Below are 27,611 nucleotides of genomic sequence, written 5' to 3'. Positions count from 1 at the left end.
TGCCAAGAATAAAAGGTCATACGCACTGGAAAAATGTAATTGGTTGTCACTTACACAGCATAAATGTGGCTTGTGACATCAGATCGATGTCCAAATATCATCCACTTGTTGAAAATTGTACAATCATTACCAAACACCCTTAATATGGAAAGGTTATGAATGAAGTAGCTGCAGGAAGTTAGTTCCTTAATACTGTCAGAAGAAACTCCTGCAGTGATATCCTCGAGCTGCGGTGATAAATTTCAGTAATACAACCAAATCTTAGCTGTGGGAAATAGTATACCATGCAATGTTGATTTTGGTTTTGCCAAACCTCCTTAGCGCCATGATAGGTCAATACAGCCTGATATCATGGATCATCATTATAACCATATAACATATAACAGTTTATGGCATGGAAACAGGCCATCTCGGCCCTACAAGTCCACGCCAGTTTACTCAAACAACTCCACTAACTCTTCCCCCCCCCCCACCCCGCCTATTCTCCACCCATAACCCTCTAACCCCCTCTTATACATGTATATATCCAGCCTCCTCTTAAATGAAAGAATTGACTCTGCCTCAATTATTTCCTCCGGAAGATTATTCCATTCAGCCCCCACTCTGAGTGAAGAAGCCCCTTTACCCTCAACTTGTGTCCTCTTGTTTCAACCTCCCCTGCTCTCAGGGGGAAGAGTCTACTTGCATCTAGTCTATCTATTCCCTTCATAATTTTAAACACCTCTATCAAATCCCCTCTCAACCATCTACATTCCAAGGAATAAAGTCCTAACCTCTTCAATCTTTCTCTCTACTCTAGATATTTTGACTCATCTGGGATTAGCTCTTTTGTCTATTATAGGCAAAGACTGCATTTGACAAGTTCTGAAGCTATGTGGTTCTATCAAAACTCACAGTACTTGCTGAGCAAGTTATTGGTAAGTGGGTACCATTCCTTAGCATAATTAAAAACACCTTCCATTATGCCTTCATCCATGGCAACATGATGACACAACAGTTAGAAATGGAAAGAATTTGTATATTTTCTTTATAACTCTATGGGTTTTCTCCAGGTGCTTTAGTTTCACTACACACCCTAAAGATATGCCAATAGATTGATTGGTGACACTTTATTACCATCCAAACTAAGTTTAAGACAAAATTAATCAAATTGACAGCAGTTATTCCAGTTTTCCAGTATCTGCAGACTTCATGTTTACCCAGGACATATTGATAGATGTGCAAAAATTAGTAGGTTATCAGAATACAGAGAAATAAGAGGGGGAAATTGGGCAGAATGACCTCCTGTGTCAACACAAGATAACTAACAGAATGATGGGATTAGCCAGACTGGGTGTGACTCTGAATGGACATAAGATTGCGTGGCTGACTAGCAAAAGCAGACATAAATGGGTATTTGTAAAAACACAATGCTGGAGAAACTCAGCAGATCAAACAGTGTACTTAATATAGCAAAGATAAAGATACATAACCAACATTTCAGGGTTGAGCTATTTGTCAAGTTTACCTGGTGTCTGCAGATTTCAGTGTTTTACTTCATAAATGGGCATTCGTCTATTTGGCAAGATGAAATGAGAAGTATGCCGCAGGAATGAAAACCTTGAAGGTATTGTTAACTGACAGAAGGGAAGCCAAGTTGTGAAAAGGATTCAAATGCTACAAAAGGAACATAGTAGGCTAATTGAGTAGCCGAAGATCTCGATAATGTCGCAAAATATTAAATTATGAATTTTCAAGTTAAAGGTTATTATCACCTGATTATACAAATACAACCCATCAAAACAGCATTTCTGATCCTCAGTGCAAAAACATGCAAACACACATCCAGATATAACATACATACAGACAAATGATACTTAGGTAGTATGCATATACATATATTAAAATAAATAAATATTGCTTAATAAATAGTAGAGACAGAGGGTTTGTATGAGCAGCTATTTCTCAGCCAGGCGGTTCTCGCTCTGATCCTCCTGCTTCTCTTTCCCGATGGGAGCAGCTAAAAGATTCTGAGTGCAGGGTTGTAGAGGTCCTCAATAATTTTGCAAGCCCTCTTCAAACAATAATCCCAGTAGATCACATCGATCAAATCACATTTACTGTCATCTGATTGCACAAGTATAACCTGACAAAACACATTCTCTGGTCCTCTGTGCAAATCATGCAGACACACAACCAGATGTAACACACATACAAGCCAACAATACACATGCAGGACAAGTATTCAGATCTACAAATAAATAAATAAATATTGCTTTGTGACTATGAGAGCTCGGATGGTTAATACAAGCAGTTCCTTTGGTCATTCAGCATTCTCCTTGCCCTTGGGAAGCATCTTCCTGAAGTCCACAATTATCTCCTTTGCCTTGTCCACGCTGAGATTCAGGTTGTTATTCTCGCACCATGTCACAAGCTTTTTTTTTTCTATGTAATGCAATGGGGAGGAGGGGGTGGGGGAAGAGAGTCTCCTCTCTGCCACATTTATGGTCCTGTGGATTGACTTCCAATCCAAAGCTCTATAGAAACTGTACTAGACTGTGATGCAGCAGGCCAGGATGCCCTCAAGAGAGCTCCTGTAGAAAGTTGACAGGATTTTGGCTGGTAGCCTTGCCTGCCTCATTCTTGTCAGGAAGTCCAGTCCCTATGTGACCAGGATGAATCACTTCTTAAGTGAACTCTGAAGAACTTGGTGCATTCCCCACTTTTCACAACCGAGCTATTAAAGGGTAAAGGTTCCATTATTGTCACGTAACACTACATTTAGAACATACTTGAAATTCTTTAACTTTGTCTAGTGTGAGGAAGACAGAGAGTTGCCACTTTATCCAGCCCCTCCTTACCAGAAATAAGGCCCCAGCAAGGAACAAACTCAAGATCCTTGGTTTACAAGACCAGTGCTCTAACCACTGGGCTATTGGAGCCTCACTAAAGTGTAGTGGAGAGTGGCAGCCCCTGGTCCTCCTGAAGTCCCCAATCCTCTTCTTTGCAATGTCCACGTTGAGACTCAGGCTGTTATTCTCATACTATGTCTCAAGTTTTTTCACCTCTTCTCTGTCGTGTGAGTCCTCATTGTTGCTGATGAGGCCAAGTACTGTCATGTCATCTGCCAGCTTGATGCCTCTGTTGGAACTGGATCTGGCACTGCAGTCGTGGGTCAGTAGCGTGAATAGGAGTAGGCTGAGCACACAGCACCAGTGCTCAGCGTGATGGTGCTCGACGTTCTGCTGCTGACCCAGAGACTGTGCTCTTACAGTTAGGAATTTTGGCAGAGATTTTTGGCAAGATCTAAATTATGATTATAAAATCACAAGATTATAAAACTGAGCTGCAAAGGATCTGGATAGGCTACTGAATGATGTACAAAGGTGATATAGCAAGTAATTAGGACAGCTAATGTATTTGTTCATCACATGGGAAATTAAATACAAAAGTAGAGAAATTCTAATTCAGTTTTTTTTTAAAGAGCTACTGGCTCATTGGAGATTCTTGCTAAAAATACACCTGCAGCAGTTCAACTTTTCCACACAAATAGGAAGGGAACAATCACTGTACTAGGAGTAGTCTGTCGAGTCCCCACCAAATAGCCCTTGGAATACTGAGAAGCAGATAAGCAGGCAGATTTTGGAATGGTGCAGGAAATACAGGGCTGTTGTTATGGGTGATTTCAACTTCCCTGATGTTGACTGGCACTTCCTGACTGCAAGAGTGATAAATGGGACTGAATTTGTCAGGTATTTCAAGGATTCCTGAAACAATATGTCGTCCAGCCGACGAGAGGAGAAGCCATACTGGGTCTAATTCTGGGTAATAAACCTGATCAAATGGCAGACCTCCTGATGCTAAGCGTGGAGGAAATGTGGCCTCCCTGCTTGTCTGGGATATGTGTATTGCAGGTGGTCATGTGTCCTCCCCCCATCCAGAACTTACTTGGAAGTCACATCACCTGTCAGTGAAGGTTGGGATCTGTGCACTAATTAGTGCACAGTGTGACAGAGTATATAGATATGTTTTTGGGAGATAAATTGGGAAACGTTTGTTAGAGTAGGTCACATACAAACACTTTAAAACATCTGGAGGTCTGCTAATGCTAGACATATCGGCCCCACAGCCATTTCAAGAGCTTTGGAGAGTGCCCAAGAGACTTCACTAATGGATTGTTGTTTACAAAAAGACAACAGATGAAAGACCTGTCGGAGCCACAGACAGACTGATTTTATTAAACATAGATCTGTAGATAATAGTTAAATTTACAAGTTTATTAAATGTAGCACAGAAAGGAAAGATAGCAGCAATAGCAGCAGCAGTTTATTTGTGGATGACGCTATATATAACAAAACCAGAAATATAATTGAGGAAAATAATTGTAAAATTAGCAGAATATGGTCTGGTATCAGGTTATAAATTGTGGAAAAGAGTGAAATAATGCCTATGAATGACAGGGATTATACACAAAGTAAACAAATGACAAAATGTAAGTGGCAAAAAAGAAACAATTAAATACTTAGGAATAAATATTGACAGGAATTTAAATAACTTATTTAAATTGAATTATTTACCACTATTTAAAAAAAATTAGGAGGATTTAAAAAGATGGATAGATTTAGCAATAACTTTAATAGGAAGAGTAAATTGTATCAAGATGAATATTTTTCCAAGATTGCAATATTTATTTCAATTATTACCCATTCCTATACCAGAGAAATTTTTCCAAGAATTAAAAAATGTAAGAAAATTTCTCTGGCGAGATAAAATGCCAAGAATAGCTTTGGAAAGAATGATCTGGAAATTTGAACAAGGACTAAGATTACTGAATTTTTAAAATTATTACAAAGCAGCTCAGCTAAGATTTTTATCCTCCTATTATCAAATTGGAGAAAAAACAGCGTGGGTACAGATTGAAATGAACAAAATAGGAGAAACTAACCCAGAGCATTCTTTTGTATAAATGGAATGATAAATTTTTGAAAAGAAAAATGGAATTACCAATTTTAACACATTTACTTAAGGTATGGAATGGAATGGAATTCATTAAGGAAAAAAAATTAAGAATTATAAAATACCCAAGATGATGTTAAAGCAGAATCAACTTATTCCTTTTACTTTAAATAATCTTTCTTTGACATTTGGCACGGTAAAGGTATAAAGAGGATAAAAGATTGGTTTTTTTTAAAACTTTTGAACAAATGAAAGAGAAGTATAATATACAAAATAATACAATTATTTCATATTATCAACTTAAATTATATTTAAAAAAGAATCTAGACATGAATACTGTGTGCAGTTCTGGTCACCAATTTATAGGAAGGATATTAACAAGATAGAGAGTGCAGAGAAGATTGCCTGGGTTTCAGCATCTGGAATACAAGGAAAGATTGAGCAAATTAGCTCTTTACTCTTTGGAACGTAGAAGGCTGAGAGATTTGATAGAGATGTTTAAGATAATGAGAGGGATAGATAGAGTTGATGTGGAAAGGCTTTTCCCATTGAGAGTAGGAGTGATGGATACAAGAGGTCATAGATTAAGAGTTGATGGGCAAAGGTTTAGGAGTAACATGAGGGGAACTTCTTTGCTCAGAGAGTGGTTACTGTGTGGAATGGGCTTCTGGGAAAGGTGGTGGAGGCAGGGTCAATTTTGTCATTTAAGAAAGAGTTGGATGCATATGGATGGGAGGGGGATGGAAGGTTATGGCAGAGTGTTATATGTTATAATTTAAGACTTCCAGAACAGATGGACACATTTATTGAGAAATTTATTACAAATATGTATATAAAATTGCAAGACACTATAAAGAATAAGGAATTATATAAATCAAAACAAAGATGGGTGAAAGATTTAAATATACAAATTCAAGAAGTGTGTCAAGACAGTGCCAAGAGAGTGTAACAAATACAATTAATGTTAGATATCAAATAGTACAATATAATTTTCTGCACCAATTATATTATACTCCATACAAGTTACACAGATTCAATTCAAATTCTTCTAACAAATGTTTTAGATATAATAAAGAAATAGGGACTTTATTACACTCAGCTTGGTCGTGGAAAAGGTTTGGAAAGATTGAGTATATTATTGGGACAAATTATGAAGATACAGATACCAAAAGAACAGAGAATATTTTAACTTGGTAATTTATATGAAACAAATACTAAATTAAAGTTAGATATATATCAAAAAAAGTTTTTGAGTGTAGCAATAGTGGTAGCAAAGAAATGTGCAGCAGTAACATGGAAATCATACAATTCTATAAGGTTGGATAGATGGCAGACTGAAATACAAAATTGTATACCATTAGAAAGGATTACTTCTAGTTTAAGGAATAAACTTGAAAATTTTTATATGATTTGGAAACCATACATTGATGTCATTGTTAAAAGTCCATCCACATCGTCCACATCCCCTGCTCCTCCCAACTAACATCCAGAGGATAATCATGTTAGATTAATATGAATAGTGATCAATACATAAATCCTAGTGTTTTATTTCTTTTCTTTTTTCTATTTGGAGGGAGGGGGAGGGAAAAAAGGAATTTTCTGTATCATTTTGTGTCAATTTTTATAATATATTGTTAGATGAATGATTACTTGTCTGTATTTGATGCAAATGAAAAATATTTTCAAAAAATGTAATCCATACATTTCTGAAATAAACTCATTAATACTTCTAATTCATTCTGTCTAGGTACAATTATGACCCAATTTTTTAAAATTAAAAAAGCTCTTACTTAATAATAAGGAAAAAGTGTTTTATTTGGTATATTAAACACCTCCTGGACTATGTCCTGGTGCGAGAAAGAGACAAACGAGATGTGCTCCACACCAAGGTCATGCCCAGCGCAGAATGCCACTGGTTCGCTGCAAGCTCAACCTTCACTTCAAGCCAAAGTCCAAGAACAGTAAAGCCCCCAGAAAGAGGTTCAATGTTGGAAACTTGCAGTCAGACGAAGTGAGAGGAAACTTCCAAGCAAACCTCAAAGCAAAGCTCGAGGATGCAATCCGCCTTACGGACTCGTCCCCTGAAACCCTCTGGGATCAGCTGAAGACTGCCATACTGCAATCCACTGAAGAGGTACTGGGCTTCTTCTCCAGGAAAAACAAGGACTGGTTCGACGAAAACAACCATGAAATCCAGGAGCTGCTGGCAAAGAAGCAAGCTGTCCACCAGGCTCACCTTGCAAAGCCGTCGTGGCCAGAGAAGAAACGAGCCATCCGTCGCGCATGCAGCCATCTTCAGCGCAAATTCCGGGAGATCCAAAATGAGTGGTGGACTAGCCTCGCCAAACGAACCCAAATCAGCACGGACATTGGCGACTTCAGGGGTTTTTACGAGGCTCTAAAGGCTGTGTACGGCCCCTCACCCCAAGTCCAAAGCCCGCTGCGCAGCTCAGATGGCAAAGTCCTCCTCAGCGACAAGATCTCCATCCTCAACCGATGGTCAGAACACTTCCAATCTCTTTTCAGTGCCAACCGCTCAGTCCAAGAATCCTCCCTGCTCCAGCTCCCTCAACAGCCCTTAAAGCTAGAGCTGGATGAGGTCCTCACCTGGGAAGAGACATATAAGGCAATTGAACAACTGAAAAGTGGTAAAGCAGCAGGTATGGATGGAATCCCCCCAAGAGGTCTGGAAGGCTGGCGGCAAAACTCTGCATGCCAAACTGCATGAGTTTTTCAAGCTCTGCTGGGACCAAGGAAAGCTGCCTCAGAACCTTCGTGATGCCATCATCATCACCCTGTACAAAAACAAAGGCGAGAAATCAGACTGCTCAAACTACAGGAGAATCACGCTGCTCTCCATTGCAAGCAAAATCTTCGCTAGGATTCTCCTAAATAGAATAATACTTAGTGTCGCCGAAAATGTTCTCCCAGAATCACAGTGCGGCTTTTGCGCAAACAGAGGAACTACTGACATGGTCTTTGCCCTCAGACAGCTCCAAGAAAAGTGCAGGGAACAAAGGACTCTACATCACCTTTGTTGACCTCACCAAATCCTTCGACACCGTGAGTAGGAAAGGGCTTTGGCAAATACTAGAGCGCATCGGATGCCCCCCAAAGTTCCTCAACATGGTTATCCAACTGCTCGAAAACCAACAAGGTCGGGTCAGAAACAGCAATGAGCTCTCTGAACCCTTCTCCATTAACAATGGTATGAAGCAAGGCTGCATTCTCGCACCAACCCTCTTTTCAATCTTCTTCAGCATGATGCTGAAACAAGCCATGAAAGACCTCAACAATGAAGACGCTGTTTACATCCGGTACCGCATGGATGGCAGTCTCTTCAATCTGAGGCACCTGCAAGCTCACACCAAGACACAAGAGCAACTTGTCCATGAACTACTCTTTGCAGATGATGCCGCTTTAGTTGCCATTCAGAGCCAGCTCTTCAGCACTTGACGTCCTGTTTTGCGGAAACTGCCAAAATGTTTGGCCTGGAAGTCAGCCTGAAGAAAACTGAGGTCCTCCATCTGCCAGCTCCCCACCATGACTACCAGCCCCCTCACATCTCCATCAGGCACACAAAACTCAAAACGGTCAACCAGTTTACCTATCTCAGTTGCACCATTTCATCAGATGCAAGGATCGACAACGAGATAGACAAGAGACTCGCCAAGGCAAATAGCACCTTTGGAAGACTACACAAAAGAGTATGGAAAAACAATTAACTGAAAAACCTCACAAAGATTAGCGTATACAGAGCCGTTGTCATACCCACACTCCTTCGGCTCCGAATCATGGGTCCTTTACCGGCATCACCTGTGGCTCCTAGAATGCTTCCACCGGCGTTGTCTCCGCTCCATCCTCAACATTCATTGGAGCGACTTCATCTCCAACATCGAAGTACTCGAGATGGCAGAGGCCGACAGCATCGAATCCACACTGCTGAAGATCAAACTGCGGTGGGTAGGTCACGTCTCCAGAATGTAGGACCATCGCCTTACCAAGATCGTGTTCTATGGCGAGCTCTCCACTGGCCACCGAGACAGAGGTGCACCAAAGAAAAGGTACAAGGACTGCCTAAAGAAAGCTCTTGGTGCCTGCCACATTGACCACCGCCAGTGGGCTGATCTCGCCTCCAACCGTGCATCTTGGCGCCTCGCAGTTCGGCGGGCAGCAACCTTCTTTGAAGGAGACCGCAGAGCCCACCTCATTGACAAAAGACAAAGGAGGAAAAACCCAACACCCAACCCCAACCAATTTTCCCTTGCAACTGCTGCAACAGTGTCTGCCTGTCCCGCATCGGACTTGTCAGCCTCAAACGAGCCTGCAGCTGACGGGGACATTACCCCTCCATAAATCTTCGTCCGCAAAGCCAAGGCAAAGAAGAAACTTCTCCTTCATTCTTTTAAAAGTAATAAATTTACTTACTTCAAAGCAATCATCTATTATTTTGATTCCTCTTTGAAACCAAATTTTTAAAATGTATTGCTATTACATGGAAATCTAGAAACTGCCAAAATGTTTGGCCTGGAAGTCAGCCTGAAGAAAACTGAGGTCCTCCATCAGCCAGCTCCCCACCATGACTACCAGCCCCCCCACATCTCCATCGGGCACACAAAACTCAAAACGGTCAACCAGTTTACCTATCTCGGCTGCACCATTTCATCAGATGCAAGGATCGACAATGAGATAGACAACAGACTCGCCAAGGCAAATAGCGCCTTTGGAAGACTACACAAAAGAGTCTGGAAAAACAACCAACTGAAAAACCTCACAAAGATAAGCGTATACAGAGCCGTTGTCATACCCACACTCCTGTTCGGCTCCGAATCATGGGTCCTCTACCGGCACCACCTACGGCTCCTAGAACGCTTCCACCAGCGTTGTCTCCGCTCCATCCTCAACATCTATTGGAGCGCTCACACCCCTAACGTCGAGGTACTCGAGATGGCAGAGGTCGACAGCATCGAGTCCACGCTGCTGAAGATCCAGCTGCGCTGGATGGGTCACGTCTCCAGAATGGAGGACCATCGCCTTCCCAAGATCGTATTATATGGCGAGCTCTCCACTGGCCACCGTGACAGAGGTGCACCAAAGAAAAGGTACAAGGACTGCCTAAAGAAATCTCTTGGTGCCTGCCACATTGACCACCGCCAGTGGGCTGATAACGCCTCAAACCGTGCATCTTGGCGCCTCACAGTTTGGCGGGCAGCAGCCTCCTTTGAAGAAGACCGCAGAGCCTACCTCACTGACAAAAGGCAAAGGAGGAAAAACCCAACACCCAACCCCAACCAACCACTTTTCCCTTGCAACCGCTGCAATCGTGTCTGCCTGTCCCGCATCGGACTGGTCAGCCACAAACGAGCCTGCAGCTGACGTGGACTTTTTACCCCCTCCATAAATCTTCGTCCGCGAAGCCAAGCCAAAGAAGAAGAAGAATGTCAATTTAGGGTTAGAAAGATGGCATGTAGAATTGTATCCATGCATTCCACTTGAAAAAATTACTGATAATTTATGCTATAAGTATAATTTATTTTTGAAAATATGGAACCCATATAAAAAAAATGGTTGGTTTAAAAATTTAAAGATCTCTCAATATCTCGTCTGATGGGTGAACCTGTGCTCCACAATTCAAATCAATTTATATTTAGATTTATATTTTTAGATTGACATTCTCCTATATATTTTCTTTCTTTTATCCATCCTTTATTTTTTATTGTTTATTAGATTAGAAAGGGGGAGGGTTTGGGAGGGAAGTTGGGAGGGAGAGAGGGAGGGTTGAAAATTTTCAAAGGTAATTTGATATCAATACATTATATATAAAAATAAATCTATTTATTTATCTATTTATCTGTGTGATTTTAAATTTTTTTTTAAATTAGTTCTGCCATAGCTGGAATACTGTGTAGTGTCATCACCAGAGCATAGAGAAGGCATGATTGCACTTTAACGGGTGCATCACAGTATGCTGCCTGGAGTAGAAGTAGCCAAAATTATGAGGGAAATAGATAGGATATTTAGGAAGATTATAGTTTTGGTCTACCCCAGGAATCCATGTTTATTAAAGAGGACATTTAGAAAATCCTGGAGTGGAAAGCCTCACCCTGGGAACAAATGTAACAGAGGCAGAGAAATTAAGGAAAGTGGTACATCAATCTTACAAGAAACAGGGTGAGAAGGTAGCTGGGAGTCAGTGAGTCTGTAGATAAATTGTATCCTGAGATGGAGACAAAGTTCAAGGCAGGGAAAAAGTGGTAGAAAAAATCCAGGTAAACTTAAGGGCTGAGTAGAAATTAGCAGTGACATTAGCCTTCTACACCAGGACATCCAATGTGCCTTCATTCTTTAATAAAGATGCCCCAACCCTTTACTGTTATTGATAGTCCATACTCTTATATCCTCCATTACTCATACATCTGCCCTTTCCCCAAGCAGAACAACAAGATGATTTTTATTCTCCTGTTGCTGTTCAATCTGTTGAGCTCTTCCAACAAATTATGTGCTGCCCTTTGGTTTCCATTTTCCACCCCACAAGTCTTCACATCAACATATTAACCAATTTATGGACACTCTGTCAATTTTATCATGATTTCATCACCAGCCACATCTTCCCCTCCCTCCCCCATTTGCTTTTCACCAGGATCAGTCTCCGAGACTCCTTAGTTCCCTCTTCACTCCCCTCCCACCTCTCCATCACCTGAGATACTTCCCAGTGTAATCACAGAAAATGAAAAGCTTTCCCCTACATTTCTCCTCTCACCTCCATCCAGGACCACAGACAAGGCAGAGCTTTAAATGGTCATAATTCAACCTAATCTACTGCATTCGGTGTACCCAATGTGGTCTCCTCTAAATTCGGGAGGTCACTTTGCTAAATGCCTGTGCTCTACTTGAGTCTAAGCTTGAACTTCCTGTACTCAATCATTTCAACTCCCCTAAACATTCCTATGAAAGTTTATCTTCAGCATCATCCATTATTGAGGCTAAACATAAACTTGAAGAACACTTCTGATTCCTCCTTCACAGCCTTAAACCTGAACAATGATTCTTTTCCCCCTAATTTTAGGTTAAACCCCCCCCCCCCCACTGCTATCTGGTTTATTGTTTCCATCTCTTCTTGACATACTCTAATACTTTTTCCACTCAACTTTTCCCCATCCAACTACTTTTGCAGTGGCCTCTCGTGCCTGTCCTTTCACCTTCATGCATTTTGCCCAATACCTCATTACCTCTTGGACTCTACCAGCTTTTTTCACCATCACATACATAATATCAACCCCACTCAGGTCTTTCAGCAGCTCAATGCTCCAAATTCCAACATCAGCAGTTTTTGTGTTTCTCTCTGCTCGGATATCTCATTTAGTTATTGATAAGCTCCCAACAACATCCTCTGGGCTATTGATAAGCTCTTGGCAATGTCATCTGGGTTGTGGAGCCTATATGGGTTCTAATACAAAAATGGCTCAACATGCATAGTTTATCAACAAAATGAAGCACAATGGCCAAAAAAAGTTCATAATGTGCAAGTCATTGGTAAAAATACTGTCTGTATTCATTTAACAACAAATCAATTTATATTTATATTTTATATTTTTATATTGACATTCTTCTATATTATCTTCATATTCTTTCTTTTATCTATCCTTTATTTTTATTATTAGATTAAAAAGGGGGAGGATTAGGGAGGGAGAGAGGGAGGGTTGAAAATATTCACATATAATTTGATATCAATACATTTATATATGTATTATATATGTATCCATGTATATATGGATTTATATATATATATATATATTTATAAATGTATCCATCAGGCACACTGAACTCAAAAACGGTCAACCAGTTTACCTACCTCGGCTGCACCATTTCATCTGATGCAAGGATCGACAAAGAGATAGACAACAGAATTGCTAAGGCAAATAGCGCCTTTGGAAGACGACACAAAAGAGTCTGGAAAAACAACCACCTGAAGAAACACACAAAGATCACCGTGTACAGAGCCGTTGTCATACCCACGCTCCTGTTCGGCTCCCAATCATGGGTCTTCTACCGGCATCACCTACGGCTCCTAGAACGCTTCCACCAGCGCTGTCTCCGCTCCATCCTCAACATTCATTGGAATGACTTCATCACCAACATCAAAGAACTCGAGCTGGCAGAGTCTACAAGCATCGAATCCATGCTGCTGAAGACCCAACTACGCTGGGTGGGTCACGTCTCCAGAATGGAGGACCATCGCCTTACCAAAATCGTGTTATATGGCGAGCTCTCCACTGGCCACTGAGACAGAGGTACACCAAAGAGGTACAAGGACTGCTTAAAGAAATCTCTTGGTGCCTGCCACATTGACCACCGCCAGTGGGCTGATCTCGCCTCCAACCGTGCATCTTGGCGCCTCACAGTTCAGCGGGCAGCAACCTCCTTTGAAGAAGACCGCAGAGCCCACCTCACTGACAAAAGACAAAGGAGGAAAAACCCAACACCCAACCCCAACCAACCAATTTTCCCTTGCAACCGTGCCTGCCTGTCCGCATCGGACTTGTCAGTCACCAACGAGCCTGCAGCAGACGTGGACCTACCCCTCCATAAATCTTCATCCGCGAAGCCAAGCCAAAGAAGAAAGAAAGAAGAATGCGATTTTCAATTTTAAATAAAATATTTTAAAAAACATTAATTATGCCATAACTTCCCTTTCAAAGGACCAAACCATCATTGCAAAGGCTGCGGCATCACAACACAAGCTTGAAATATACACTGTAGCAGCTCACTGGAGCCTTTATTGAACAGGCTCTGGAGGATCCGAGTGATGTCATTATTTCACAATGCGATAACGTCATTTGGAACATGTGGGATTTTAAAAAGCTGCAAGTGACTGTTTGAGTAAACAACTTTTACTGAACTTCAACCATGTCTGATCATTTTCTCATTCTTCATTTCACACCACGATACAGTTGCTACATTGGTGACCCCAACAGGCCCAAAGATTTTGGACCCAACATGGACAAGGCAGCAGTTTCACTCAAACTGCCTGTCTTTTGGACCACTCAACCTGAAGTTTGGTTTGGGCAGGCTGAGGCACAGTTCCACATTCGCAAGATAGAAGTGGACACCACTAAGTACCATCATGTGGTAAGCACTCTCGACCAGGACACAGTCGGTCAAATAACAGATTTCCTTTGGGACCCACTAGCTCTCGGCAAGTATGAACCCCAAAAACCTTCTCTCAATTTACAGTTTCTCACATCAGGAGTGAGCTGCACGGCTCCTCCAAAATCGATGGCCTGGGGGACCGTGCCCCTTCAGAGTTAATGAATGGCATGTTGACACTGGCCTTGCTTGCTCTTCGAGCAGTTGTGTTTAGAGCATATGCCAGAAGTCATCCGCCTCATACTAGCTAATGAAGACTGTGATAACCCTCGAACAGTGGCCACCCATGCAGACTTTCTGTGGCGCGCGAAACAGCAAGGCCCACAGAAATTAGTGCCGCATCACACCCAAAGCTGGAGATCTTGCGGGGATTACAGCAACTCAAAGACACTATCATTGCAGCCTGTATTTGGTGGTACCCACGCACCAAGTCAGTTTTAGAAATACCCTGGCCCCATATACAGGACTTTACAGCTAATCTTCTTGGGACCAGGGTATTTTCTAAAACTGACTTGGTGTGTGGGTACTACCAAATACCTGTAATCCTGGAGAATGTGCCTGATACCGCCATCATAACACCATTTGACCTCTTCAAATTTTTCAGAATGCCTTTTTTGGGCTCAAAAATGCTGCACAAGCATTCCAGCAATTGATGGATGCAGTGGGGCGTGGCATGGACTTCTTTTTCAAATACTTGGACGACATACTCTTCACCAGCCATTCCCACAAAGAGCACCTGCAGCATCTGAGTTTACTTTGCTGCCCCCTACACGAGTTCATTGAACTGTGAACCCTGCCAAGTGCAATTTCGGACAGTCCTCTATCAAGTTCTTGGGTCATCAGATCAGTAGCTGGGGTTCCAATGCCTAGCAAGGTGGAAGCCATCCTCAAATTCCCGAGCCCCGATCTGATCAAATGACTCCAGGAATTTGTGGGGATGGCCAATTTCTATCATTGCTTTCTACCCTCTTCAACTCATATCATGAAACCCTTCTTCAACCTCATGTCCAGCAATGCCAAAGAACTTGAGTTGACAAAGGAAACAGTAGCATTCCAGCAGACCAAAAATGCCCTAGCAAAGGCAACATTGCTGGTTCATCCATAAATGGATGCACCGACTGCCTTAACAAGATGTATCAGTAGGCCATGTCTTGGAACAGTACACCAATGGACAATGGAAGCCTCTAGCATTTTTTAGTAGACACCTCCACCCTCCAGAAATAAATACAGCACATTCGATAGGGAACTGCTGCGTAGTACCTAATGGTCAGACACTTCAACTACTTTTTGGAAGGCAGGGACTTCATGGTTTTTACTGACCCCCCTAGTTAGCCCATCAGCAATGACATCTATCTTATGTATTCGAGTTTTCAAACAGGATTAAACACATCTCTGGCAAGAGTAATGTGGTGGTTGATGCCCTGTCCTGTTCCTCTGTTCAGGCAGTACATGCCCTGTCTCCGGGTGTAGACTACATGACGCCTGCCGAAGCTCAGTGCCAGGATGACGAACTCCTAACTTACAGAATTGCTGTCACAAGCCTGCAACTCAAGGATGTACCCTTTGGGCTGCAAGGTACCACTCTCCTGTGCGACGTTTCCACAGGTCAGCCTCGGCATATCATCCCTGCTGCGTGGAGACTTTACATTTTCAATGCCATTCATGAACTGTCCCACCCTTCCATTTCAGTGATGGTTCACCTGACAGCCGACAAGTTTGTATGGCATGGACTCAAAAAGCTCACGTACTGGGCAAAGACATGCATGGACTGCCAATCTGCAAAACAAAAAATACACATGAAGGTGCCACTTCAGCCTTTCCAGCCACCGCAGCGCAAGTTCAACCACATGCACGTTGACATTGTTGGCCAGCTTCTGGTGTCACAAGGGTCTAGGTACTTATTAACGGTATTCGGCAGATTCACTAGATGGCTAGAGGCAGCTCCGATGATGGACTCATCAACCGATTCACATGCCAGAGCTTTTATTTCTGTCTGGGTATCCGCCTACCCACAAACTCTAGTGGACAAAGGAGTTAAGGGTTATGGGGATAAGGCTGGAAAGGGGTACTGATAGTAGTGATCAGCCATGATCTGTAAAATGGCGGTGCTGGCTCGACAGGCCGAAGGGCCTACTCCAGCTCCTAGTGTCTATTGTCTGACAGAGAGACCAACAGTTTACCTCCACACTCTGGGACATTTTGTCGCGACTGCTGGTAATGCAGCTCCACCACACAACAGCCTACCACCTGTAGTCAAATGGCCTGGTGGAGCAGTTCCATACCACAAGAAAGCTGCACGGATAGCCCGCTTTCAGGGACCTGATTGGGTGGACAAGCTGCCCTGAATCCTCTTGGGAACAAGAACTCAATGAGGATCTCAACTCCTCATTGGCAGAGCTGGTTTATGGAGCCCTGCTCATTGTACTTGGGGAGTTCATGCACACAGCACGGAGATAGGAGGTGCCACCGACTGAAGTCTTAGGCAGACTGCATGAGTGGCTTGGAAAATTGGTCCCAGTTCCCACGTCAAGACATGGAACAATGACACCCTTCAACCCAAAGGAACTCCAGGACTGAGTTTGTGTTTGGGCCTAGTGGTGCACATGGGCCACCATTACAGAGGCTATATGAGGGCCCTTTCCACAGTGCTACGAAACAATTGTATGACTTGTATACTGGACATTAGGGAGCATCCAGAGACATTTGCGACTGATGACTAAAGCCCGCTCATCTCGACCTTGATCGGCCTTGCCAAGACCCCCAATGCAAAGGCACGGACGACTGGGCAAGAATGGAGGACAGTAATGATTCCCGAGGTTTAGCCTCCTATCGCCAGTTCGGGGGGGGGGGGGGAGGGCAGGGGCCTTGTAGTGACTCACCAGAGGCTTAATCAAACCGACTCGGGAGGTTCTGAGAGATGTTATGACATCACAATATAATGATGTCATTTGAAACGCAAGGGGTTTTTAAAAGCTGCAGGTGATTGAGTAAATGACTTCTACTGAACTTAGACTCAACTACGTCTGATCATTTTCTTGTTCTTCATTTCACACTGTGACAGTTGCTATAACACCTCCGTTCTCCATGTAACAAATTACTGTATGGTTACAATAATTTAGCTCATTTTTTCGGGCAGTTCAATTAGCCTATTTGATCACCACTCAGCAGCCAGATGAGTAGTACTTTAAACATTTGCAACCTCTGCAAATGACCAGGTAACTGCCAGTAATTGTTCAACTAATCTATTGAAGTACAAGTTTGTTGAAGTTCCAAGTCACCTCTATGAAAGCATTACTGTCATTCTACCATCATCTTTAGCAGGATCTCAGAGGCATTGCCACACGTTAAAAGTTTTAAGCAAAATAAAAATAGTTGAAAATTTTGGGCTGTTTCTTAAAATGCTAAAATTTAGTCACCATGAGTAGTCTCATTTCCAATAACTAAACATGCAGCAACTTCACTGAAGCTCTTCTACAGCTGTCGCTTTAAAAGTGACCAAAGAGCTTGCTTGCATACATTCACTCTCTCTCTCATCTTCTATGTCCTTTATTTCCACCTTGCAGTAAAGGAGACCCATGAGTGAGATGAATGGAGAAAATTTATTATTGGGAAAAGCATGGCTCCATAAAGACAAGCCATTAATAATCAGAACAATTTTTAATGAAAGTAAGTGCAGAGACAAGAAGGGATTGGAACAACCACGTGTTATGTTAGTGTGAGGAGTGATGTACTGGAGCAAACTCAAGACAGAATTATGCTTCCCTGCATAATTTTACAGCAGTTAAAAACAGGCATGAGTTTCTGAAATGAGCAATACCATTTGTTTGTATTGCTTCATTTCACTAATGTTTGTTTCACCTTCCAACTGCATTTAATAGGATACCACACGTGAAACGAGTCACACAAATCGGCCAGAAATAATCGAATAGCATAGCCAGGATTGTAGATTATGGACAGATACACTGTACTTATTTTCTAGTTTCCTATGCCCCACACGATCAGAGAATTAAAGTCCACCAATATCGACAAGAACACTAATTTTGTTCATCAATGCTCTTTTACAACACATTTCCATTTTATTGCTGCATGGAAAGATTGCTGGACTGCAGCATTATGATTTTACTCTAGGCTATTCTGTTAAATTTCAGGGACTGGAGAAGGAGCAGCCACAGCAGCAGCAAGAATTCTAAACCCAAAAGATGAGATAGGGTGATCAACTCTAGTTGGCTATTTCCTTCTCCCCCAATTGCCCCTTCTCAGAATCAGGATTTATGGTCATAAACAAGTCCTGAAATTCAATGTTTTGCAAGAGGATCACATTCCAAACATACATACTATGACCATCTTACAACATTACTATAAAAAATAAAAATAATAATAACAATAATAGTGGATGAAAAATAAGGCAGTGTCTTTGGTTCATTGATAATTCAGGAATCTGATGGGAATGTGAAAGAATCTGTCCTTGTGCCGTTGAGTGCTCGTCTTTAGGCTCCTGTACCTTTTCCCCGATGGTAGCAGAATGAAGAGGGCATGGCCTGGATGGTGGAGGTCTTTAAGAATAGAGGCTTTTTTTTTTAAGATACCACCTCACGTAGTTGTCCTTGATGGAGTGAAGTCTGGTCCCTGTGATCGCTGGCCGAGTTAACAACCCTCTGGAGTTTATTCTTGTCCTGAGAGTTGCCACCTCCATATCAGGCAGTGATGCAACCAGCCAGAATGCTCTCCATGGTTCACCTCCACCACTGGCACAACCATCCTCACAAACATTGATCTTGTATGCCAATCAAAAAAAAACTTCCTAAACTAGGTGCAGGATTTTCACCTGTAGTAAAACAGTACAATTTCAATAGATTTATAAGCAACAAAAATGCTGTGAGAAAATAAATTCAGTTAATTAATTATATTTAATGCCTCCAAAAATCAATAATTGGTCCTAGCTATATTGTACATGTGACTTTATGAATATTTCAGGATAATCTTAAGGGTTGAGAACTTATCTACGGCCTTCATACATTGCTTTAAGGACATTTCAAATAGATAACAGAACCAATCATCCAATTTAAAGTATGGAGGAGATGGAAGCACTCTACTCCTAATCAAAACAATGCACTTCATTATGCATAAAGGCAGTGTAAAAAGAAATGACCTTTGCTAACTGAGTTTCACTTAAGCATGATGTAAAAGAATGCAACCAAAATTAGATGCATGTGTCACATGACTACATATTGTAATGGAATATATATTTGGGTGATATTTGGTAAAATTAGAGTAGGTTACATTCATACACACATTTTAAAACAGATCTTATTTGAAATACTGAATTCATATTCAGTAGACTTTACAGAAACTATGGAGAATGCTATGCATATTTCACAAGTAGGTTCTAATTGAAATGATGTCATATAATGTATAGACCATTATTTTGGACTGGAGACACTCTGGTTGTTTGCAAGTATCTACACAGTGCTCACAGAAAGATTACTCCTGGGTTTTGTTTACCTAAAACAACAGATGGGAGCAGAAGGAGAACTCCTGTTGTTTGCTGAAGAAGGTGGGGGTTTGTGTAAGTGAGAGAGTCACATGGGCACTAGCAGTCTCAGTTGGGGAGGGGAGAGAGAGAGAGGGATGAAACAAGCTTTCTCAGCTAGTGTGTGTGACACTGAAAGCAGCTGAACAGAGCAAGCCAGGAAGCTTGTTGGAAACAGAAAGCTCCAGAGCAGCAGATGGCTGGAAGTGCTATCTGTCTGATGTTTCTCTTGGAATAAGGGGAACAGAACGGAACTCTGTGCTAGCCTGAAAGAAAGAGGTTACCATCTGGAGATCCCTGATGGAGCAAGTTTCATCAACAAGACATTGAGGTGACTAATGGTGGTACCTCAGTTGTGGAAATCCTGGAACAACAAATCTCTCTCTGCAAATCCTACGAGAACCTTTCTGAGCGGTAAACATTTACCTTTCGAGCACCAAAGCCTGGTGAACTTTACACAGTTAATTTCTGTGCACTGTTTAAGAATTGCCTGCAACCAGAGAACTTGGAAAAATAAGAAATGAGATTGAACTGTGAACCAAAGAACTTTTCTTACATTTATACACACATCACATACACATGTGCTTCGAATTAGAAGGTGGTCAAGTTGGGTTTAGTCATGTGAATGGAAATAAATTAAAGTTTGATTCTGATTTCATGTTTAAAGATAATTAAAAACAACTTTTGTTTAAGTAACCATTTGGTGAATATCTATTGCTGCTGGGTTTTGGGGTCTTTTGGGCTCTTAACATTTTATCCTGGAAAAAAAGGCAATTCCTGAATACCTGCCTTGTGTGACAACTTAGAATAGTGGAAAAATAATTCATAATAGATTGTTTAGAAAGCAAATAAAAATTTAATTAAAAAAGTATTACAGGAAACACGCTTGGGCTGATCATTTCCTGTGTTGTATCAATCCCTAAGGCATGTGCATGTTTTAATGGCAATTCTGGGGAGGTGGTGTAGCAAGCCGAGCCATCACAGCCCAAGATGGGCCAAATTGCCGCAGTGTACTCACCTGAAAAGATGGCGTGGGCTCTCCGACGTCTTGGGGCAGAAACACATGACATCACTTCCAGTTTTAGGCTTTCAAACCAGAAGTGACGTGAAAAAGGGTATATCGCGTGATTAAAGTAATTCTACTGACAGCCGTGAGTAGTGTACATTTATTTGGTACTGCTGCTGTGGCAGAAGTTACATCAATTACAAACTAGATTTCATGTTTAATTTATTACTATTAATTTAACCCCCTTCTAATTCTAAGTGCACGTGTACGTAATGTGTACAAGTTCAGAAAAGTTCTTTAATTCATAGACCAATCTCATTTTTCCAAGTTCACCGGTTGCAGGCAATTCTTATACTGCGCAGAATTTAATATTTATGAATTTCACCAGGCTTTAGTGTTTGAAAGGTTACCACTCAGGAAGGTTCTTGTTGGCTTTTCGAGATTTGTTGCTCATTGAACACCCGCAACTGACTCCTTCTGATCAGCCACTTCAGTGTCTTGCCGAAGAAACTTTCCCCATCAGGGTTTTCCAGATGATAACCTTTTTCTTTCAGATCACCACAGAGTACCTTTTTGTTTCCCTTATTTCAAGTGAAATATTAGGCAGCTAGTCCTCTCCTTTTGTATGGACCACAAGAGCTTTGACCAGGCTGAACTAAGAACTCACAACCAATCTTCAAAATAGGGTTTTTCCACAAGTTTGATTGCTTATCATGTTCCAGTCCCAGCTGATACTGCTGAACTGTAGAAATGAATTCTCTCTCACTCAGGAAAAAAAAACCACATAACCCTCTTAAAACAGCCAACTGCACTCAGAGACCTCAGGTCCGGACTTAATCTTCCGAGTCCGTTCATCTGTTGTTATCCAAAACAATAACAGGAACATAGGAATATAGGAAGTAGGAACAGGAGTAGGCCAAAAATGGCCCATCGAGCCTGCTCCACCATTCAATACGATCATTGCTGATCTAATTTATGACCTAACTCCACCAACCTGCCTTCTCCCCATATCCCCTAATTCCTCTATCATGTAAAAATTTATCTAACCGAATTTTAAATATGTTTAATGAGGCAGCCTCAACCACTTCCCTGGATAGAGAATTCCAAACATTCACTACTCTCTGGGAAAAACTATTTTTCCTCATCTCTGTCCTAAATCTACTCCCCTGAATCTTGAGACTGTGTCCTCTCGTTTTAGTTTCCCCAGCCAGCTCAAAAAACCTTTCTACATCTATTCAATCCATACCCTTCATAATCCTATATGTTTCTATAAGATCTCCTGAACTCGAGCGAATACAATCCTAGATGATTTAATCTTTCATCATAAGTCAACCCCTTCATCCCAGGGATCAACCTAGTAAACCTCCTCTGGACCGTCTCCAAAGCCAGTATATCCTTCCTCAAATATGGAGACTAGAACTGGACACAGTACTCCAGGTGCAGTCTCACCAGCACCTTATACAGTTGCAACATTACCTCCCTACTCCTGAATTCAATTCCTCTAGCGATGAAGGCCAACATTCCATTTGCCTTCTTAATAACCTGCTGCATCTGCAACCTAACTTTTTGGGATTCATGCACAAGCACTCCCAAGTCCCTCTGCACAACAGCATGCTGTAGTTTTTCACCCTAAAATAATATTCAGCTCTTTTATTTTTCTTGCCAAAGTGGATAACCTCATACTTACTAACATTGTACTCCATCTGCCAGACCTTTACCCACTCATCCAGCTTAACTATATCCCTCTGCAGACTCTCCACATCCTCATTACAATTTGCCCTTCCACTCAATTTGGTGTCATCCGCAAACTTGGCTACACCACATTTTGTCCCCTCCTCCAAGTCATCAATGTAAATGATGAACAGTTGTAGGCCTAACACTGACCCCTGCGGCACCCCACTTACCACTCTCTGCCAACCTGAAAAACTCCCATTTATCCCGACTCTCTGCCTCCTGTCATACAACCAATTTTCAATCCAGGCCAATATACTTCCCCGGACTCCACTTTGCTGTAACTTACTGATAAGTCTCTTGTGCGGCACCTTATCAAACACTTTCTGGAAATCCAAATATACAACATCAACCTGTTTCCCTCTATCCACCGCACCCATTATATCCTCAAATGGAATAATCCATTACTCCACAGCATGTCCAATTAATGCCTACTTGTGAAGTCTCTATGGGCATTCTTCAAAGTTTGTGCAAAGACACTCGGAGCCTGGACTCTCTGGCATTTTAAATGAGATCTGTTTTGAAGTGCATGTATATGACTTACTCCAAAAAAAAACCTGCCACAATTTATCTCCTTTAAAACATATCTACATACAATATAAAAATCTGTCACACATTTAAGAGATATTTAAACAGATGTGGTAAACCACTGTGTGTGTGTGTGTGTGTGTGTGTGTGTGTGTGTGTGTGTGTGTGTGTGTGTGTGTGTGTGTGTGTGTGTGTGTGTGTGTGTGTGTGTGTGTGTGTGTGTGTGTGTGTGTGTGTGTGTGTGTGTGTGACCCCTTGCTGACTGTGCCTGAGGCTCCTCCCATTGTCCCCTGAATACAGCCCCCTCCTCAGTCCAGGAGAGTCAACCAGCATGGATGACATCCATTCTGTTGTGAATAAAAGCCTGTCAGTTTCTCTACAAAGTCTAGTCTGTGAAATTATTGATAGTGCATCAACAGACAAATCAACAAGCACACCACATGCAGACAATTAGTTAGATTTTCATCATGGTTGATTCAAAAATGGCAGGCTAAAGGGCCTGTTCCCATTCTCTACAGTTTTATTTTCAATGTAATTGACAAACAAATATCTAAATTTGGTCAAATACATTCCTGACCTTCAACTTTCATGCACTGAACAAATGAAAGGATCAATACAAGAAACTGCTTAATGTCTGTTTGGGCAACGTCCAACCACACATACATCTGTGGTCCCATAATTATTCAGTTACCTTGAGCAAGTCCACAGAAATTTAGAAAAAGCAATCACTAGCTACAGGAAATTGTATAGTGTATACCCAAACTGATCTGACTGCCCCACTCTCTCCCCACAGCCCAATATCAGTCCCCACACTGATCCCTACTTACAAATAAAAAGTTTATAGGTACACTACTGTATCCCATATAGCTTTGATAAAAAGTGTTTGCACAATGTCCACATTGCTTATCACCCAATTTCACAGGACATATCATGGACATTAAGCTGTATAATGAAAGTTTCTTGAATTTACAAAGTTAAAAGTAACATGTAATTCAGAAAAATATTATGTACTATGTAACAATTTGCTGTCAAATAAAGCTTAAAGGCAAACAGGCTGAGGTGATATTTGGCAATAAAACCACAGCCCAAGGGAAAAAAACTCCTCAATTTTTACCAAATGCCAATAAGCAAACTTCAACATGGACTATTTCAGAAGTGAAAAAATTGCAGTTTTCATTTGTGTGTGTTGGTCTTTGAATATCCACCAGTTTTTACACAGGGCTGTAAAAACTTTGACCCAGCTACGAGGATCCAAAAGGACAACTACAATGGCCTGCAGTACAAATGGAAAAACCTTCAATTGGTTTTTATTTTATCTTTAAAGTATGAAGTACTCTATTCCTTCACGCATTACAATGAAACAGAACAGCTTTCAAATCATTCCAGTTAGCCTCCCAGTCACTAGAGATGAAATCAAACTGTGAATGATCTTATGGAACCACAACGTAAAAGACACCTGCATAACTCTCCAAGCCAAAGAAGCAACAAAATTGATTTTAACCTCCTCTCCATTCCTTTCCCACTCAGTCTCCTGCCATGCAGAGCATCCAAGTCCCATTACTCTGGTACTTGTTCCAAAAGTATGGAAAGTCTAATTATGCCAGAATTTCAGACAGACACTGGAGCAGTGTCGAATGTTCCCTATAGTTTCTACCTTTCCTAAAGAGAACAACACTGGACAACAAATCTTTTCAAGAGATTTGCTTACTGAAAAAAAATAATTGAGGATTATGATAGACAACTTCAAGTATTTAACTTAACAATTTGGATGGAAGAGGACTACAATTACCAGAAAATGTAGATACAATTAAATTGATAATTGGTTACTTCAGGGGAAGAAATGTAACAGAATTGAAAAAAATTAGGATAATTACACTGGACAACAAATTTTCCAAATCCTGAATTGCTCATCTGGTAACAATGGGCAACAATTTTTTTCTTCAAAAGATTTGCAACTTGAAATAAAAGATTATGATAGACCACTTCAAGCTAAACAGAAAGATAATTTCAGAATTGCTGTATCACCTAGGAAGTTGGAGAAACATTAAATTAACTTTTAGTGAATTTATCCTGTTTAATTGCATAATGACGCTGACGCGTTGTGTTAGTTCAACTGACCTAAAAATGTTTTGCTGCTGATTTTCATTTGTACTCAGCATCTGATACCTCTCATGTCAGTGTCCAACAATAGTCAGCCATCATTGATGGATTCCAGATGGCCTGATATCACTTTTCCATGGTCACAATGTCTCGGTGAAACTTTTCATCATGTTCATCACTGATTGCACCAAGATCAGGAGGAAAGAAGTCCAAGTGCGAATGCAAAAAATGAATTTTCGATATATTGTACTTCATGCTTGAACTAGACTTAAAATTAGACAGGAAATCTCAAAAATAGCTATATCTAAAAAAAATGTGATGGGAAACTTTGAAGGTGATTTCGTGATCAGCAGTCCAAAACCAATAAAATACAACCAAAAGTGCTCAGGAAGCAAAATCTTCATTTAAATTTAAAGAAAAACTTGACTTACGAGAGAAATTACTAGCCTGCAGGAGAATTTTCAGAACTATTTCTTCAATAATATTCTTAAGTATTAGTTGGTAAGGCATCCCTTGCTAGGAGACATATTTTCTCAACAACTGAGGCAATAAAAATGTTTTAAGGTCAAGAAAAATCAGGAAATTCTGGATGACCAATCTGCAGCATTTTTAATGTTTTTTTTCCTAAAACTTCTGCAAATAGGAACTCATGAGCAACCCTATGGAAAGGGCTAGCAACATTACCTCTTTTCCGAACGCACAATTTATGAATCTTCCCGAAAGAGCATTTCAACCAAGTTTAACCATGCGAGTTGATCATACTCAACTACTGACGACTTAATCACGTGTTGCTGAAGAGTCAACAATAAGTCAAAGATCTCCACCAATGCCATCATCGGCCATATCAAGGTCCGACACCAATGGCACCAGTTCTAGTTCAGCCAGTTCCATTGACAAGTCAACCAGGTGCAAGCCAAGGTGGACAAGACAATATATTATCATTCATACCAAAACAAAATGAAATTTCTGCTACGTTTCCGCAGCAACAAGGTTCATATGGTTTACCAAAGAAAATTCCAGTTTTTAATGGTGATCCATGACAATATCTGACGTTCATGAATTCCTTTGAACATCACATTGAAAACAATACTAAAAGCACCCAAGATTGTTTGTATTGCCTGGAACAGTATACCGGAGGACAGGTGAAAGATTTAGTCAAAAGTTGCCAATATAGGGATCCAGACCAAGGTTTCAAAAGGGCAAAAGAATTATTGCATTATCATTATGATGTTGAGCATAAAATTGCAAGTGCCCTCATAGACAAGATTCTTTCTTGGCGAGCAATAAAATCAGAGGCAACCTCAGATGATGCAAGTATTGCTCAGGCTAAGAAGAACTTCCAAATAACTTGCAAACCAGAAGGCAAGTTGCCCATTAATGCTGAAAAATCAGATAGAGATTGAATGCTTTGAGTGCAGTTGATATTGAGAGATCAGTAAATGTATCAGAGGTTTCGCATAGCAACCCAGATAGCAGTGCGCAGTTTTTTGGAGGGCATGAAGGAAGACTTTGAAATAATAGTCGAGAAGGATTTGAAGAAGCCATGGTCAAAAGGTAATGAGGGAATTAGATTGAAGGAGCCTGATGTTGAAGGATAGCACCTCGGCAGACTAGATGCATTGGAGCCCTTTAACCTAACTGAGGAGCAAGATGGAATGAGGCCGATGAAAAGATGAAAACAGTGATGATTCAGAGGATGAGTACAAAGGCTATTCTCTCCATAGTCCTAGTTCCGAGAGTGAAGATGATAGAGTGCATCCAGTAAAGAATTTTTTTTTTTTTTTTTTTTAACTTGTATTAATGTGGTCTATTTCATAAGATTAGGACCCAAGAGAAAAGGTTCACGAGAATGGGCCAAGAAAGAGTTGAAACTAAGACCAGATGAAAAATTATTTAATTGAACAGCAGAACAGGCTTGAGGGATGTTGACCCATTTCTTATATTCTTTGGACATTCCAAAGCTTTAAACAAAATGAACTTTGAGATACAATCACTGTTTATAAAGTATAACATTTTGCTTGCATTAAGTTCTTTTTAGACTGTCACTGGGTAAAGTCATGGTGAATATGAGAGGAAAGCTGCCTTTTATAGCTTTATAAAGCAAATAATGACAATTGTAAAATATCTTTATTATTGTATTAATAATCTTAAATTATTCTTTTATTTTCTTTCAGTAAACAAAGAAACAAAAACCAGACTAACATATTAAGACAGTTCACGCTAGCTTTTGTTGGCAGTTCCAAAGGGTGAGATCTGCAATTCCCATATTTACATGGTTCCACCTGCCAGTACAAGTACTGAACAATAAAAGCCACAACATCTGTTACTCTGCTCCATTGCTAGAGTTGATATGGAATCTAATGGCAGAATCCAATTGTGCTAAGATACACCAATATTACACTGAAGAATCTGAACTTCCAATAAACAGAATCTTGACACTACCACAATATCCACAACCCAATAGTTTAACTTTTGTCTGACCATTTTTAAAAATAAGCAATTTATTGTGGTTCATGCAAAATAAACTCCATCTTTTGCCAGTTGATTATAAAATTAATATTTTTGCAAAAATGTGAAAAGAACAAATTATTTCAAAAGCAATGGAAATAATGGAACAATGTCCCCATTAAAGTA

General features: G+C 40.8%; 1 protein-coding gene and 1 long non-coding RNA gene across 7 annotated transcripts in view; one reads left to right on the top strand and one right to left on the bottom strand.

Annotated features, from left to right (window-relative positions):
• Window positions 1-27,611, bottom strand: part of LOC138738384 (syntaxin-binding protein 5-like) — a 267,977-nt gene that overhangs the window by 233,838 nt on the left and 6,528 nt on the right. Inside the window, exons 1-2 of one of the 5 annotated variants that reach the window (XM_069888464.1) lie at window positions 16,820-16,890; window positions 15,783-15,858 (exon numbers count right to left, since the gene is read on the bottom strand). The exons of 1 other annotated variant lie outside the window; for it this stretch is intronic. In XM_069888464.1, the coding sequence (XP_069744565.1) occupies window positions 15,783-15,809 (27 nt within the window). In that variant the 5' untranslated portion in view covers window positions 15,810-15,858; window positions 16,820-16,890. 3 more of the 5 variants (XM_069888459.1, XM_069888460.1, XM_069888458.1) reach the window with 3 other exon arrangements.
• On the top strand, window positions 134-27,418 carry LOC138738385 (uncharacterized). 2 transcript variants are annotated; one of them, XR_011341523.1, is made up of 3 exons: window positions 134-245; window positions 800-917; window positions 27,152-27,418. It is a non-coding gene; the product is annotated as an uncharacterized lncRNA (long non-coding RNA). The 2 variants fall into 2 exon arrangements; XR_011341522.1 differs by lacking the exon at window positions 27,152-27,418 and adding an exon at window positions 20,537-20,757.

This window comes from Narcine bancroftii, chromosome 7 (genome assembly GCF_036971445.1).
Source record: "Narcine bancroftii isolate sNarBan1 chromosome 7, sNarBan1.hap1, whole genome shotgun sequence".
NCBI classification, from domain to species: Eukaryota; Metazoa; Chordata; class Chondrichthyes; order Torpediniformes; family Narcinidae; genus Narcine; species Narcine bancroftii.
Note: the sequence above shows the minus strand (reverse complement) of the source record. Positions and strands in the feature narration are given on the sequence as shown.